This window comes from Dicentrarchus labrax, unplaced genomic scaffold (assembly GCF_905237075.1).
Source record: "Dicentrarchus labrax unplaced genomic scaffold, dlabrax2021, whole genome shotgun sequence".
Lineage (NCBI taxonomy): Eukaryota > Metazoa > Chordata > Actinopteri > Moronidae > Dicentrarchus > Dicentrarchus labrax.
In genome coordinates, this window is record NW_026136706.1 from 26,182,378 (window position 1) to 26,199,416 (window position 17,039).

Below are 17,039 nucleotides of genomic sequence, written 5' to 3' on the forward strand. Positions count from 1 at the left end.
AGCCTCCATACTGTCCAGCTCCATTACCACCACCGAGCTGGCCTTCTTTCACCAGCTTGTTGGCACCCCCAGTGTCAATGCCTCCTCCCCAACACACACCAGCAAAGAAGATGACAGTGGCCACTACCGACTGGTAGAACATCCGTAGTATCTGAGTGCCAACGTTGAATGACCTGAGCCTCCTCAGAAAGAACAGCCTGCTCTGTTCTTTCCTGTAGAGGGCCTCAGTGTGATCCGTCCAGTCCAGTTTATTGTTGAGTGTCACCCCCAGGAACTTGTAGGTGTCCACCATCTCTACCTTCTCCCCCCTAATCTCAACAGGGGAGGGGGTCCTCTTGCTCTGCCGGAAGTCCACCTCCAGTTCTTTGGTTTTTCCTGTGTTGAGCTTTAGGTGGTTCCTGTCGCATCATTCAATGAAGTTCTCAATCGGGTTTCTGTACTCCTCCTTCTTATCATCTGTGATACAGCCGACAATGGATGAGTCATCAGAGAACTTCTGTAGGTGGCACGCTCCGGTGTTGGAGCAGAAATCCGAGGTGTAGAGTGTGAACAGGAACGGTGACAGCAGTTCCTTGGGCTGTGCCAGTGCTGCTCGTCACCACGTCTGTGCAGTCTGACATACTGTGTTCTGTAAGTGAGGTAGTCTGTAATCCAGGCAACGAGGTCCTGATCCACCTGCATCGCAGAGAGCTTCTCTGCCAGCCGGAGAGGCTTATAGTGTCGAAGGCACTGGAGAAGTTGAAGAATATGATTAGGGCTGGGCGATATGGCTGAAAAAACACGAATAAAATCACGATATAAGTGTTTCATATCAGTTGATATCGATAATTATTGATTAGTTTTTTTTAACCTATTCTAAATGAGGACCAGGAGAAAAAAAGGCTGAATTTAAATACTTTTATTTTAAACGTAACCTTTAACCTTTATAAAGAGGTCAACACAACTATGAAAAACAGTAAAATAAATAAACATACTGGTCAATGTGCAAATATAGACATTAAATAAATGCTTAATCCAACAAAATGTGCAATGTATTTTGTAAATAAAAAACTAGTGTACACCTGAGGTAGAACTAACATCTTTGACATGTAACAAACAGTAATATGTCAGTATCAAACCAGCATCAAATTATAAAAATAACTCAACATGGTTTCACTGCAAGGAAAACTGTTTCACCTTCTCAGGCTTTAAGGCCATATTGGTATATGTAACATACACAAATAAATAACAGTCGCAATGAATATCTCTTCTTCACACCAAGCAAGCAGATCAATAAGGAGCAATAAACAAACATGTCTGACAAATTATTTTAAAATATGTAAGTATTTTGTATACATAGAAATCAGAATAAACTTGCGGTTGTGAACATCTGTGGCGTGAAACAAACCTGTTACCAAGTCCAGTCATCTATGGAAATATCAAACCAGCATATGAAAAAAATAACTCAAGGAAGCGCTATTCAACCATGATGATGATACGCCACTGCATCCGTTATTTCTTTATATCGCTTTGATGTTTTGTCGTATGGCACTGCTGCCGTGTACCTCTCGATGGTGGGCTGTTGCCGCTTGTGTGTTGTTCCACTTGTACTGGCAGAGGCTGTGGCTCTTTGAGGCTGCTGTACTCCAGCGGATGAGAGCGGCTGAGGTGATAAAATCAATTTGTCATTTTGCCAGACTTGGCAGGGACGACGACCTTGCAAAGTTTGCAGACAACATCGGTCTGACTCTTGTCTGACTTAAAATAACCAAAATATTGCCAAACTGGTGACGTGACCTTTCCTTTTTTATCTACAATTTCCTCTCGCGCTGTCGCACTCATATTCTCCCTTCACTCCACACCGTTCTTTTTTGTTGTTGTTGTTGTTGTTGTTGTTGATGCCACCAACCTGGCTAGCTGGGCCGTGATAGGTCGAGAGGCTAAAGCCCTTCCTCTGCCTACATCCCCCAGAATGACTTGCGGTTCTGGCTCGGGGTTTTCTTCCTATTTTTCTCTAACGGAGTTCAAGTGAAATTATCAAACACTCTATTGAACGTATTTTCTATTCAGTGTTTTCTCTATGTTGATTTTGAAGCGGCGGCCCGCCGCTGTTAATTTCTGCCGCCACGGTATCAGAAATGGGGCAGATGCACAATGATTCCGGAAACTTAAGCTTGGGAATTTTGGAAACTTGCATGGGAATTAATGGAAATTATGGGAATTAGTGGGAATTTAGGAGAATTAACTGGAAAAGTTGGGTAATTCATACAAACTCCATCTTATACAAACATAAATATAAACATTTTGTTTTGCAATAAGCAGACAGGCATATATACGTTGGTCGTTTTGTCGATTCTAAATGCTCCTACACACTTGTTTACATTGCTGCTTTAGTCTGGTCACCAATTTATGCATTGCACGGTGTTGCTGTGCATGCAGTACAATTACACTAGCCTGCCACTGCCCCTGGTGGCTCGAGAAAAATGCCACAGCACTTGCTGAAATTGAAATAGGCGAAAATGGCAAAATATTTTTGAAATGTAAGACTTGCAATAACGGAATTACTTGAAATGTTAGTGTTTCTGTAGAAAAACATTATTATTTCACATTGAGCTTGTTTAGATGAGCCACAAGCAATAACAAGACAGCTGCTGCACTGGTAACGTCCATGTTCTTTCCGACTCGTAATGCCCAAAGACAAATGGAACGCTGGAAGTGGTACAAGCCAGGCAATTACGTCACGTTCTTGCGTCAGAGCAACTCGGGTGGGGGATTTACGAGACAAATGGATAGCACCATAAGTAGTAGCCCAAACCATTGACCTTTAGCTTAACATATGATGGTAGCTAGCATGCTGCCTTTGATTTACTATGGCTATGGTTATGGTTATATGCGTACATATGCAGGCGGCTGTGGCTCAGAGGCAGAGCAGGTCGTTCCTCAATCGGAAGGTTGTGGGTTCAATCCCCCGCTCCTGGTGCCACATGTCGAAGTACCCTTGAGCAAGATACTGAACCCCGAATTGCTCCCGATGCCGTGCATCGGTGTGTGAGTGTGTATGAATGTTAGTTTCTGTTCGATGGACTTTGCCATCACTGAGTGAATGTGTTTGAAAGGGTGAACGTAGTGCACGTAGTGTAAAAGCGCTTTGAGTGGTCGGAAGACTAGAAAGGCGCTATACAAGTACAGGTCCATTTACCATTTACCATTTACAATACAATTAACCCAAATGGGTTAATAGCAATGGGTTATGCATCAACCCCCCCCAAAAAAAGAAAAAAAACTCCCATATTTTTAAAAATAAATGTTGGCAAGTCCGTAGTAGCCTATGCTGATTACTGCGTGTGTGCATGTCATTGACGAATATAGGGAGGACATTCAACTGAAGTTGCATTAAATCAGGTTGTTTTAAGCAAGATTGTCCTGCAAGATGTTTCTTTTCAACTACATGTAAGTTCCCTGTTATAGACTAACAGTATTATAACAAGCAATATTAAAAATATCAAGTTTATTCCCGTTAATTCCAATGGAAAGTTTCCAACTTTGGAAATTCCTGGAATTTTGCAACCCTAATCATGTGTCTATCGCGATAGCTATCGTTATCGTTTTATCGCTCAGCCCTAAATATGATCCTCACGATGCTCTGTGGCTTCTCCAGGTGGGTGTAAGCTCTGTGAAGCAGGTAGATGATGGCACGCAAACTGCAGCGGGTCCAGGAAGGCGCGTACCAGGGGTTTGAGGTGTTGCAGAACCATTCTCTGACAGGTCTTCATGACATGTGACGTTAAGGCCCGGACATACCAACCCAATTATCAGACGTCTGATGTCGTCGGACAGTCGGGTGAGGTCAGTGACTCGAGTCGGTTCGGTGTGTCCCGCACCGTTGCCAGTCGGAGTCGGTGTTGGTGTTCATTTTGGCCGATTCGACATGTAAAATCGGCTAGTGGCCGTCGGCCTCAATGACCAATCTGATTGGTGGAGTGCTAGCCCTTGACTAGCGAATCAGTGAGTGCACGAGAAAACCGGAAGTGAGGGTGGCTGTGGCTCAGAGTCAGAGCGGGTCGTTCCTAAATCGGAAGGTTGTGGGTTCGATCCCCAGCCCCTGGTGCCCCTGGTATCCTTGAGCAAGATACTGAACCCCAAATTGCTCCCGATGCCGTGCATTGGTGTGTGAATGTGTATGAATGTTAGTTTCTGTTCGAATTATGCTGGCTGTAGACAGTAGGCATCGATACAGATACTAATCATTAGTAATCAGGATAACCCATACCAATATTTGGAACTGATGTAAAATTACAGTAAACGTGTGTGTATTTGTGTAATCATCATATTAAAACTTGTCTCTCAGTCCCTCAGAAGGTGTATCGTCTAAACACTGACACACCAGAGGAGGCCCAGCAGAATGTGTCCTTTGGAGAGTCAGATCGCTGGTGGGAACAGACAGATCTTACCAAACTGCTGCTTTCATCCAATCAGCTTACACAGCTGTCTGATGACATCAGACTATTGCCTGGACTCACTACATTGGATGTAAGTAATGCATCCACCAAGTAAAACCGAAAAAACAAAATAAAAAACAAAAAGTCCCCCCTGTGTGAGGAATTTTACTGATTTAGTTTTTCCTGCTACCAGTTTCGACTCCTATGTTCCGGTTCATGTATGCTAGTTGTATGGATGGTCCTGTCAACTAATTTTTCTGTTGATTTAGCGGAAATTTTAATTCAGAGTAGGTGACTATTGAATAAGAAAAACATTGAAAAATAGTCAAAATTGACCACAATTTCTTTGAAAATACTAAACATTGTCTGAAAAAATGCCTGTATTTTAACAGCTATGTGAATATGTTATTAATCAAACAATGTCATCTTGTCCAAAACACTGACATACCACACTGGTCTTACAATTACAAGTTACCATCTTTCCCACTCACTGGTTGAATTGTGATTGTCTGCCAGAGCTGCTCCCTTTACTGGCTGGTGTCTGTTTAACATCTCTGCAACAGTTAACTGATTTTGTATAATGAATGCCTACATTTATAAAATATTTATAAATATATAAAACGCAGAAGAAGAGATTGTTGCAGGAGGTGTGCAAATCGGAGAGTAGTGTGTGAAGACATGGACATTTTTAAGGGGGAAATAAGCTTTTTTTCGTTGTGAAGGCATTATCTCCGTGATCGATTATTCTGGGCTTTCGGTGAAGCGAGCGCTGGAAAAACAGGTAGGCGATAGTACTGTTTTGTACAATTTCTGCACAACGCATGAGTTGAAAAGGCATGTTGTTGTCACGTAAGGGCCCTGATCATGTTGCACAGACATTTTAATTGCATTTTGTGTATGTTAAGAGGAGCAAAAGGCACTCTTTAGGATATGCCCCTAAGAAGTGTATTATAACTAACTGGGAGCTCTGGCCATTAGCTGCAGGATCTCCAGTTTGCTAGAACCAATTCTGGTCCTTTTTCCTATCAACAGTACTTTGTGACCTCTAGTGATCAAGACTAGGGTAAAAATCTGCCAAAGTTCCCCTTTAAGTAGCTTTTTCATGGATGGCCAAATGAGGTTGTGTTTAAGGTGTAGCAGCTAGCTACAGACAAACATCCACAGATTCCGATTCCAGTTTGTTGTCCTCGCGTGTACGGATCTCCTCAGACCGGAACGGACTCGTTCAGTGTCAGTAATCCACAACAGTCAGTTTAGATGCACAGAATGGGACCGAACAGCCGGCAAAATCCGCTGCAGGTATAAAGCCGCTCGCGTCGCTGCAGGTATAGATCAGCGTGTTTCTTAAGGTGTGTCCTGGGGGTGGGCTCTGCAGTGATTGGCTCTGGTGCGCATGTGGCTATGGTGGCTATGGTTGACAATGCTAGCGGAATTCGTAAATCATTTAATTCAATTTTTTTTTCAATTGAATTTTATTTGTATAGCGCCAATTCATAACAGAAGTTATCTCAGGACACTTTTCAAATAGAGCAGGTCTAGACCGAACTCTTTAACATTAATTACAGAGACCCAACAGTACCACCATGAGCAAGCACTTGGCGACAAGGGCAAGGAAAAACTGCCTGTTAAAAGGCAGAAACCTAGGACAGATCCTCCGGCTCTAGGTGGGTGGTCGTCTGTCTCGACCAGCTGGGGTGAGAGAGAGAGAGAGAGAGAGGGAGAGGGAGAGAGAGAGAGAGCGAGAGACAGAGAGAGAGAGCGAGACAGACAGACAGGTGCACAGCAACAACAGTATTGGCAATGGCAGTCAAGCAGGACCATGGCAGGAGGCTCCACCAGGATCCATGAGAACCTGCGAGACGAGAAAGCACAAGAAATCCGGGGAAGAAGTGGAGTTAGTAACATGCATTAATGGGACATGAATGAGTGCATAAAGAGAGAGGAAGGGAGGAGCTCAGTGCACCATGGGAAATCCCCCGATAGTCTAGGCCTATAGCAGCATAACTAAGGGATGGTTCAGGACTCACCTGATCCAGCCCTAACTATAAGCTTTATCAAAGAGGAATGTCTTAAGCCTACTCTTGAATGTGGTGAGGGTGTCTGCCTCCCGAACCACAACTGGAAGCTGGTTCCACAGGAGAGGAGCTTGGTAACTGAAGGCTCTGGCTCCTGTTCTACTTTTAGAGACTATAGGAACCACAAGTAGCCCAGCATTCAGAGAACGTAGTGTTCTAGTGGGGTAATAGGGTACTATGAGCTCTTTAAGATATGAAGGGGCCTGACCATTAAGAGCTTTATAGGTGAGGAGGAGGATTTTAAATTCAATTCTACATTTTACAGGGAGCCAATGCAGAGAAGCTAGTACAGGAGAGATGTGATCTCTTTTTCTAGTTCCTGTCAGTACTCGTGCTGCAGCGTTCTGAATTAATTGGAGCGTTTTAATGGACTTATTGGGGCAACCTGATAATAAAGAGTTGCAGTAATCCAGCCTTGAAGTAACAAATGCATGGATTAGTTTTCTGCATCTGTCTGTGATAGTATGTGTCTAATTTTTCTAATATTACGTAAATGAAAGAAGGCAGTCCTAGAGGTCTGCTTTATGTGGGAGTTAAATGACAAATCCTGATCAAAGATAACTCCAAGATTCCTGACAGTGGTGCTAGAGGCCAAGTTAATGCCATCTAGAGTGACTATATCTTTAGACAATGAGTTTCTAAGGTTTTGGGGCCAGAACAAGATTGTTTTTTTCTGAGTTTAACATCAGAAAATTGCAGGTCATCCAGGATTTTATGTCCGTAAGACATGTTTGTAATTTAGATAATTGATTAATTTCATTGGGTTTGATTGATAGATATAACTGCGTATCATATGCATAACAGTGAAAGTTAATGGAGTGCTTCCTAATAATGTTGCCTAAAGGGAGCATATATAAAGTAAATAGTATTGGTCCAAGTACAGAACCTTGTGGAACTCCATGACTAACTGTAGTATTTATTGAAGATTCATCGTTAATATGTACAAACTGCGAGCGATCTGATAAATATGACTTAAACCAGCTTAGTGCGGTTCCTTTAATGCCAATTTGATGCTTATGAAATAATTTATTAACGGTATCTTTGTAGTCCAAACATAGCCGACGTTGCACACCCTTAAACCACACAACAGCCATGTTGAAACTCTCAGGTCAGTCTGATCCTGATCTGCAGAGATAGTTGAGGCACACACACACACAGACAGACAGACAGACAGACAGACAGACAGACAGAGATTTCTTGCTTTTATAGAGAGAGATATATATTTTTTTTTAAGTTAAAAAACATTTAAAATGTTCATGAGTAGCCATTCTGTTCCAATCCAATCCCTGCTTGCGTGTTTGTGCAGCGCCTGTACCCCATTGATTGGTGTACCCATTATGTATATTATTATGTATGTGAGAGAGAGAGAGAGGACAGGAGGTGGCTCCTCCTGTCCCTGGCTAGCTAGCTTACAGTCCGTTGCAATGGATCGTTTTGTGATCAAGAAAAAAAGAGTGCAGGTAGAAAATGAAGACCAAGACCCAGTCTCCCAGAGGGACAAAGAAGAAGAGGGAGATTTGAAAAATTAATCTGAGAGAGGAACTTGTGAGCCAGGACCTGAAGGAGCACCAGAGCAGTCCATCGCTGCTAGCTGCTCTACAGCCCCTGTTAGCTGCACTGCTGACACAGACACCGCTCCCTCTGATTTAAGCCTGTTGATGAACCTAGGCGGCCTCTTCTTCAGCGTTATCCAGCCACGAAAGTTGGACAGTAGGATCGCTACTTCAATCATAGATGGTATGAGGATTACAAATGGCTGGAATATTCTACTTCAAAGGACCGTGTTTTCTGCTTTGCATGCAGATTTATACAGAATGAAATACTGGACATTATGGCAAATATGATTGGGGATCAGATAAGTGGTGAAATACAAGATGCTGAAATATTTGCTTTTCATTTAATCCGTTACACTGTAATGAATGCACAGCAGGACGTGGCATGTATTTTTGTTTGCAGTAGAACTATAATCACCAAGATTGTGATGAGCCAGTTCCTTTTACGCTCTTTAAGTGTGTGCCCAGTTAACAGGCACAGGCTGTTTACACTTCTCACTGTGGCTTTGTATATTATTAATTAAATTTTTTTACCTTTATGATGTTGTGATTCTAATCATTAGACATGAGTGGTTTGCACTTCTCGTTGCGGCTGCACTTTATAGCCTATGTTATTAATTTCACTATTAATTTAACTTCTTAAGTTATGATGTTGTGATCCGAGACAATATTGCCAATGCATAGTTGTTTGCTTTCATTAATTATGCATATGGAATACACTTGTCACATTTTGGATGTATTGTCTGGTTATTGGCAGGCGCATGGTCGCTGTCCGGTGCTGAATCTCTCACCTTTGCACTTGAAACATTTTTGCCATTGCCTTGTGGTCGCTTGTATTTGGCTTAGTTATTTTGTTGAATATTCTTTGGCCAAATTCAGTCAAAACTACTTTAATATCGAACATGCTTGTGCTGTGTATCATAGCTGCTTTTACTGAAAAAACGAGAACCTCTTTATAAAGTAACTGAAGTCATGAAAATCAATTATTTTCTTAGCACCCCCACGAATCGGTCAAGCTCCCCATTAGCACCAGGAGAGAAATAATCCTGGCGCCGTGCCTGCTTAGCGCTCTAAACGCTGAAGCTCATAGGATTTGTATCGGCACTAAATCATCTGAAGTACCGGTAGCTTAAGGGACTGGAGGTGCTTGCATTTTATCTCACAACGCGCTGCTAAACTGTTGCAAGGAGGATGCTAGCGAGAGGTCATGTGATCACGTCATGTGATCACGTAGGCCCACTAGTCGTGTGACTGAATCCTGCCATGCTGTAGAGAGCGTTTCTGCACTGTGTATTAAGTAGATGTGAGGAGTTTCCGTGTGCGTTTCAATATTTTTGGCGAAGTAATTTCAATACTCGATAATGGAAATTTGCACATCGTCAAAACAGCAATGACAATATTATTGCAAACGATATATATCGCCCACCCCTAGTGGCAGCTATCTTTGTTATTTACAGAAATGCAGCCAATGAGGCTCCGCTGTACAGTTATTGTATGAAAGCCACCCCCATATTAGATAAATGTTTTTAATTGGACCCAACAGGTCAGGTAGAAATCTGTTGCAGATTTGTTTAGCTTCCAGGCTACAAAATGCCTGCCATTATGAAAACAAACAAGGCATGGGACAATATATAAATTTCATGTCACGATTATCTTGGCCAAAATAATTTAAATGTATGATATTATCAAAATAATTATGAAAATATACTTCAAACTTTAAAATGGCACTAAAATATACTGAAGTCACTTATCCTTACATTTTGAAATAGATGTATTTATTGCATCACAAATAGGCACCTCACCTCATAAACAATAACATCATATATTGTCCCATCCCTAATCAAAATGTAATGTATTCAGGGGCATATTTCCTTACCACACGCTTTGGAGCTTTTACTGGTGTAGGGTTATCTCCCACATCACTTTTTCTGTTTCTGAAACCTTACCATTTTGTGTCATTGCATCAGTGGGAATTTTAGATGGTAAATGGTAAATGGACTGTATTTGTACAGTACCTTTTTAGTCTTACGAACACACAAAGCGCTTTTACACTACATGCCACATTTGCCCTTTTACACACATTCACACAGTGATGGCAAAGCCCATCGAACAGAAACTATTGCATTCATACACATTCACACACCGATGACACAGCATTGCAGCTAGCTAATAGTGGCAAAATACTTTTGTCTTTACCCGATCATGTGCTGTAATTGATGTAGTGATATTCACATGTAACTGGTCACTAAAATAATGCATTTTAATTTGACAATTTTTATTTTATTATTATTTACATATAAAAATAACTTGCTTTGTAAATTACCAGAAAAACCCACAACCCACTGGTTGAGATTATTTTAACTCCAGCTGTTGAAAATGGCCATTTTGCTCTCACAGCTCCATGACAACCAGCTGACCAGTTTGCCCAGTGCTTTGGGAGAACTGCAGGAGCTCCAGCAACTTCGACTCAGGTACACACACACACACACACACACACAAACACATGCATTGTGGTAGATATAGCACTAATATTTGATGTACCCAAGCTTTTGAATTTATTTTAAAGCATTATGTGAAGATGTTATTGTCATACGATACAATTCAGATTCAAAAACGTAATATATACATCAGTGGACCAATAAGTCGGATTTAGTGGCATCTAGCATTGAGGTTGCGGATTGCAACTCTCTCACTTTCCCCTCCCTTTCCAAGCGCAAAGGAGAAACTATGGTGGCAGTGAAATGTGTTAAAAACATGAACACCCCTATCTAGAGCCAGTTTGTGGTTTGTCCCTTCTGGCCTGCTGTAGAAACATGGACTCCACAGAAAGCTCATTCTAAAGCTAACACAACGATTCTTATTTGCAGGTGATTATACACTAAACCTGGACCTTTTTAATGTAATATTTAACATTTCCTCATTTAAATGTCACATACTCATAAAACCATAAACAGGGTCTAATGTTTATGATTTTATTTTGTGATACTTGTTATATATTTAGTTGCATTGTGTACTTACTGGTGATAATTGCTCACAAGGACTTTAACACGAATGTTATTTTATCAGATAGATAAAAATAGATAAATAATCAAGGATGAGTAAGTACCTTTTATTTGTTGATTGTATAATTGAATATTTAATAAGAAATAGACCTTTCCATGTGGTCATTTTATATAAACTATTCATCAAATTTACAGAATATGTGCTATATCATTATCTGAATATGAAGTCACCTATATCGATATATGAGATTTTGTCCCACAGTGTCACTTTGTATCTCTTCAGTACATTGGGAGCGACAATAAAAAAAACAAGACCAGAGCTGGAAGACTGAAAGGGAACACTTTTTATCAGAGTGTATGTACATGGAACCAATACAGATATTTCTTCATATCCATTATACTTTATTGCCAGTTTGAATTGTATTCATAATGGTCTTAAAAAGTTTTAAATTCATCCAGTAAGTAATTGGTACTTTTAATTGATTTAGAAGAGCCTCGATAGCAGCATCTGTCTTGTCTTTAGTAGTTGCTGTTGGTATTACTTCTCTTTGGTTGATAACATCATTAGTCCTGCCTGTGGAGCTCATTGGATAATTGCTTTTTCAACTGAGAAACCGCTGTTTGATGTCATTATGCCAGACCAGACTCAGTTAACTTGGTGGAGTGGGTGAATTCAGAGGCCTGGACCCAAGCCACTAGACTTTCAATTCAGCTCCACAAATCACAGAGTGGGACTAATCACTGAATGAATGAATGAATGTATCTAAGATTATAAAGTAAAGTAACATCTAACATGTGTTTCCTTTGCTGTGGGGCCAGTCATAACCAGCTGAGATCACTGCCAGTGGAGGTGTGTACTCTAAAAAACCTCTGCAGCCTCACACTCCAGCAGAACCTGCTGGAGAGCCTGCCAGAGGAACTAGGACAACTGGAGAACCTGACTGAGTTGGTAACTAACACATACTGTATGTAGTATATTACACTCCCACCAGACTCTTCCAACTGTGATGTGTGACCGGCTGACAAAGGTGTCCTTTGCTGTGTTTGGTTTAAGGACCTGTCCAACAACCATCTGAACGACCTTCCCTCCAGTCTAGGCTGTCTTATCTGTCTGCAGAAACTCAACCTGTGTAACAACAAGCTGAGCTGTCTGCCTGACAGCCTGGCCCAGCTCACAAGTAAGACCAGCTAATAATGCATCTGTCAGTTTTCTTACATGGCTGCTTTTGACATACGACATATGATCAAATACTGGCTTTAATTTACCTCTACAGTAGAAAGAACCAGGCCTTATTTGAAATATTCTTAATATTATAGAAATAATTTTATCAGGGCCAGAGCACCACCTGGTATGAAAGCCCTGTTATATGAAAGGAATTATTATTCTCTTAAACATCAATCACATTTTTGAGGGGCTAAAGGTATCATGTCCAGACTTCGAAAATAGTCGCTTTGAGCCATGCCCTCAAGCCAACAGAAAATCTGCCATTTTTAATGTAGTGGTCATTTTTGGCATTTTACATTGTAAATTAACAAACTCTTCCTAGAGAATTAATCAGATTGACTTGAAATTAGCCCAGTCATACTTGGATATACTCCTCCTAGTGGGTGGAGCAGATCCACCTCAAATGGGATCATCACCTGCTATTTATAGGTTATGTTTCAGTATAGCAAATGGCCACACCACAGTCCACACCATGAAAATTTAAAATACAAAAATGTGAAGTTATCAGTATCAGCCGTGAGAAGCAGCTTATATGTCATTTTATTGGCTGAAAATAAATCCCTACAAGAAATTGATTTGACCTCAGTTGGTTCAGAAAAAACTTAAAAAGGGCTGATGGTTAAAGTGCTTGACAAACTCAATTAAATAAATTAATTAAAGAACTGCAGCATTTGAATGTTTATTTAGAATTTGAATGTCGATGTTATGAATAAAGCAGAGCAGATTACTACTCCCTTGCTTCACCCTTCCCTTCCAAGTGAAAATTAGAAACTAGGGTGGCCACAAAACATGTGAAAAGAATTAATGTATGTAGAGCCACTGTTCTGCATAGGTCTCCATTTAAAGTGACCTGCAGTGTCTGTAGATGTAAAAAGGCTCAGAAGAAGAAAAAAAGTAGGTGTGAGACACTTAAAAGTGCTGTATTTCCTTCTTTGAAAAGAAAAATGACTTGCTGCCTGTTTGCTAACTTGATTTACAGATGTTAAGCTGTTGGACTGTAGCAATAACCAGCTGACTGACATTCCTGCCAGCCTTTCAGAGATGCTCGCTATGGAGCAGCTCTACCTCAGACACAACAAGCTCTGCCTCCTCCCAAAGCTCCCTGCGCCCGTGCTGAAGGTAATCCTAGCAACAGTTCAGTTCAGTTTTATCTGAATAGCACCAAATCATAACATAACATAAGTTATCTCAGGACACTTTTCATATAAAGCAGGAGAGCAGTTTTCTAGTGGAGTAATAGGGTACTATGAACTCAAGGTACGAAGGTGTCTGACAATGAAGAGCTTTGTAGGTGAGGAGGAGGATTTTAAATTCTATTCAAGAATTTCACTGGTAGCCAGTGCAGAGAAGCTAATACAGGAGAAATATGATCTCTTTCTCGTACTTCCTGTCAGTACAGTGCCGCAGCATTCTTGATCAACCATAGACTGGCTGAAATGGCTGTTGTCTCAGTGAGGTCATCCATAGGTTTCTGAAGAGCCATTGTAAAGCTCAGTGTGGTCAGCTCTGGCCAAATTCTAAATTTCAAATTCTAACTCTAGAAGCGCCACAGAGAGTGGCAACTTGACGCAACAGCTCCCACTCCGCCTCTTATTTTTTCGCCTTAAATCTTACTACTTCTTTATTCCTTCTTAAATAGCACTGTGTTTATTGTTGTAAATAGACCTCCAGTGTTGGTAGTTTTTTTTTTTTACTTTTTTAGCCGTAGTTGAACTAAGTTTTTTTAAATATAAACAATGTGTAGGAATGTGGACACAACAACCACCACACAACAAAACACCAGAGGTTATTCACGTGAGGACTTCCTACGGTATCGGGATTTACGTGTCGCTTGCCCGAGGGAGATCCTGGTGGAGTTAAGGAGACGAAGGAGAGAAACCAGATCAGGCATGTTGGTGAGGACCAAGAAGACAGAAAGGCGGTGGAGATACAAGCCATGTCTTCCCTTGGTTGTCATGGAAAAGTACGCTCGCTGAACAACAAGATGGACGAGCTCTCGGCCCTGGTCAACGGACAGTGAGAGTATCGGGAGTGCAGCATATTATGCCTGACGGAGACATGGCTGAATGACATTAAACCAGACTGTTCAGTGGAACTAGCTGGTTTTTCGCTAGTTCGGACAGACGGGAAGGAACAGAGCGGTAAAAAGTCAGGAGGAGGGCTGGCTGTCTTTGTGAACTCTAAATGGTGTAACCCTGGACATGTTGTCAAGAAGGCAGAAATCTGCACACCTGATATTGAACTTCTGGCCATAGGGTTAAGGCCATACTATCTGCCCTGTGAGTTTATTGGCCACTATTGTCGCCATTATTACATTCCTCCATCGGCAGTAGCGGCGCATGCCTGTGACATCATCCACTCCACCGTTGCAGACCTGCAGACACGTCATCCCAGCATTCATCATCATCACCAAAATCTCAAAGACCCTGACAGTATGTCACCTGTAACATCAGAGGGGAAAAGACCTTCGATCTGCTGTATGCCAATGTAAAAGTACATCTCAACCCTACATACAGGCCTGCTGTTAGGAGGAGACAGTCCATCACCACCAGGACTGTGCAGCAGTGGTCGGTGGAGGCAGAGGAGGCCTTGATGGAGTGTTACAGGACAACCGACTGGGAAGTGTTCCTGGAAGACTACGGAGACGACATCAAGGGTCTCACCCAGTGTGTCACAAACTACATCAGGTTCTGTGAGGACAGCATTATCCCCACCAAGAGGTTTTTCTGTTTCCCCAACAACAAGCCATGGATCAACAGGGACATCAAAGCCCTGTTGAACAGAAAGAAGATGGCTTTCATGGCAGGAGACGAGGAGGCCAAGAAAGACGTTCAGAGGGAGTTGAGGAGGGCCAAAGACTGTTACAAAAACAAGATAGAGAGAAAGCTGCAACAGACCAGCACAAGAGAAGTGTGGGGGGGATGAGTAGAATTACTGGCATGAAAAGGTCAGTAGGTTCAGTAGAAGGGACAAAGGGACATGCCAATGAGCTAAACCTGTTCTTCAATAGGTTTGACTCACAAACCCCTTCCACCTCTTCAGGTACCTCCATTCACACCCTGGATACCCCACCCCCCCTCCACAGCCTGTATTCCCCATGACGACAGTAACACCACCCCCCTCTACTCGCTCCCCTTTCCCACTCCCCCTATCCTCTCCATTTTCCCACCCCACAAACCTCCACCTCCTCCCCCCTCCTACCTCTCTCCACTACACCAACTTTCCCACCGCCTTGCACCCCTTCCCTCCTCCCCCCTCTACCAATCACCTCACAGCAGGGGACTGTCACGCCCCAATCACTGCCAAAACCAACCCGCTCATCACAAGATGCCAGGGGAGACGGCAGCTCACCAGGACCCGGATAAGGCCAGAGGTCCAGACGACGTCAACCCGAGAGTCCTTAAGGTGTGTGCTGAGCAACTGGCAGGTGTGTTCCAGCATCTGTTTGACCTCTCCCTGAGGTTGAAGAAGGTGCCAAAGATCTGGAAGACTTCCTGCTTAGTTCCTGTTCCGAAAAAAGGAAGACCCAGCGATCTCAAAGACTCAGGCCTGTAGCCTTAACGTCACATGTTATGAAGACCTTTGAGTTCTGCAGCACCTCAGACCCCTGGTACGCGACTGTCGGGACCCTGCAGTTTGCATACCAGGCTGACATCGGCGTGGATGATGCCATCATCTACCTGCTTCACAGAGCTTATACCCATCTGGAGAAGTCACAGACCAACGTGAGGATCATGTTCTTCGACTTTTCCAGTGCCTTCGACACCATCAAACCTCTCCGGCTGGCAAAAAAACTCTCTGTGATGCAGGTGGATCAGGACCTCGTGGCCTGGATCACTGACTACCTCACTGATAGACCACATTACGTCAGACTGCACAGTTGCTTGTCAGATGTGGTAACCAGCAGCACTGGTACACCCCTAGGAACTGTACTATCACCGTTCCTGTTCACCCTCTACACCTCTGACTTCTGCTTCAACTCTGGAGAGTGCCACCATTGTCGGCTGTATCCCAGATGATAGGGAGGAATAAGGAGTACAGAGACCTGATTGAGAGCTTCATTGGATGGTGCGATAGGAACCACCTACAGCTCAACACAGGAAAAACTAAAGAGCTGGTGGTGGACTTCCGGAGGGGCAAGAGGACCCCCTCCCCAGTTGAGATTAGAGGGGAAAAGGTAGAGATGGTGGACACCTACAAGTTCACACAAGTGACACTCAACAATAAACTGGACTGGACAGATCACACTGAGGCCCTCTACAGGAAAGGACAGAGCAGGCTGTTCTTTCTGAGGAGGCTCAGGTCATTCAACGTGTGCACTCGGCTACTACGGATGTTCTACCAGTCTGTAGTAGCCAGTGTCCTCTTCTTTGCAGTGGTCTGTTGGGGGGAGGCATCGGCACTGGGGGTGCCAATAAGCTTAGAAAGCTGGTGAGGAAGGCCAGCTCGGTGGTAGGGATGGAGCTGGACAGTGTCGAGGCTGTGACGGAGAAGTGGATGAAAGGGAAGCTGAAAGCCATCATGGACAACCCCTCTCATCCTCTCCACGCTGAGCTGAGGCAGCTCAGGAGCATCTTCAGCCACAGACTGATCCAGCCCTGAGCCTCAAAGCGGTTTGAAGGCTCATTTGTACCATCTGCCATTAGACTCCACAACGCCACAGCTCCCAGTTCCTCCAACCCCAGCAGATAAAGACTGGTTTAGAACTCCTACCTACAACGCACAAACCTTTTGCACTATTTAGATTTAATTTCCACTTTAGTAGT

The 17,039-nt window shown here is 42.8% G+C and overlaps 1 protein-coding gene across 1 annotated transcript in view; it reads left to right on the forward strand.

The window, feature by feature from the left end:
- Positions 1–17,039, forward strand: part of lrrc40 (leucine rich repeat containing 40) — a 32,143-nt gene that overhangs the window by 1,915 nt on the left and 13,189 nt on the right. Inside the window, exons 2-6 of the mRNA XM_051403286.1 lie at positions 4,328–4,509; positions 10,444–10,517; positions 11,868–11,997; positions 12,103–12,226; positions 13,253–13,392. Of these exons, the coding sequence (XP_051259246.1) occupies positions 4,328–4,509; positions 10,444–10,517; positions 11,868–11,997; positions 12,103–12,226; positions 13,253–13,392 (650 nt within the window). The remainder of the gene's footprint in view (positions 1–4,327; positions 4,510–10,443; positions 10,518–11,867; positions 11,998–12,102; positions 12,227–13,252; positions 13,393–17,039) is intronic.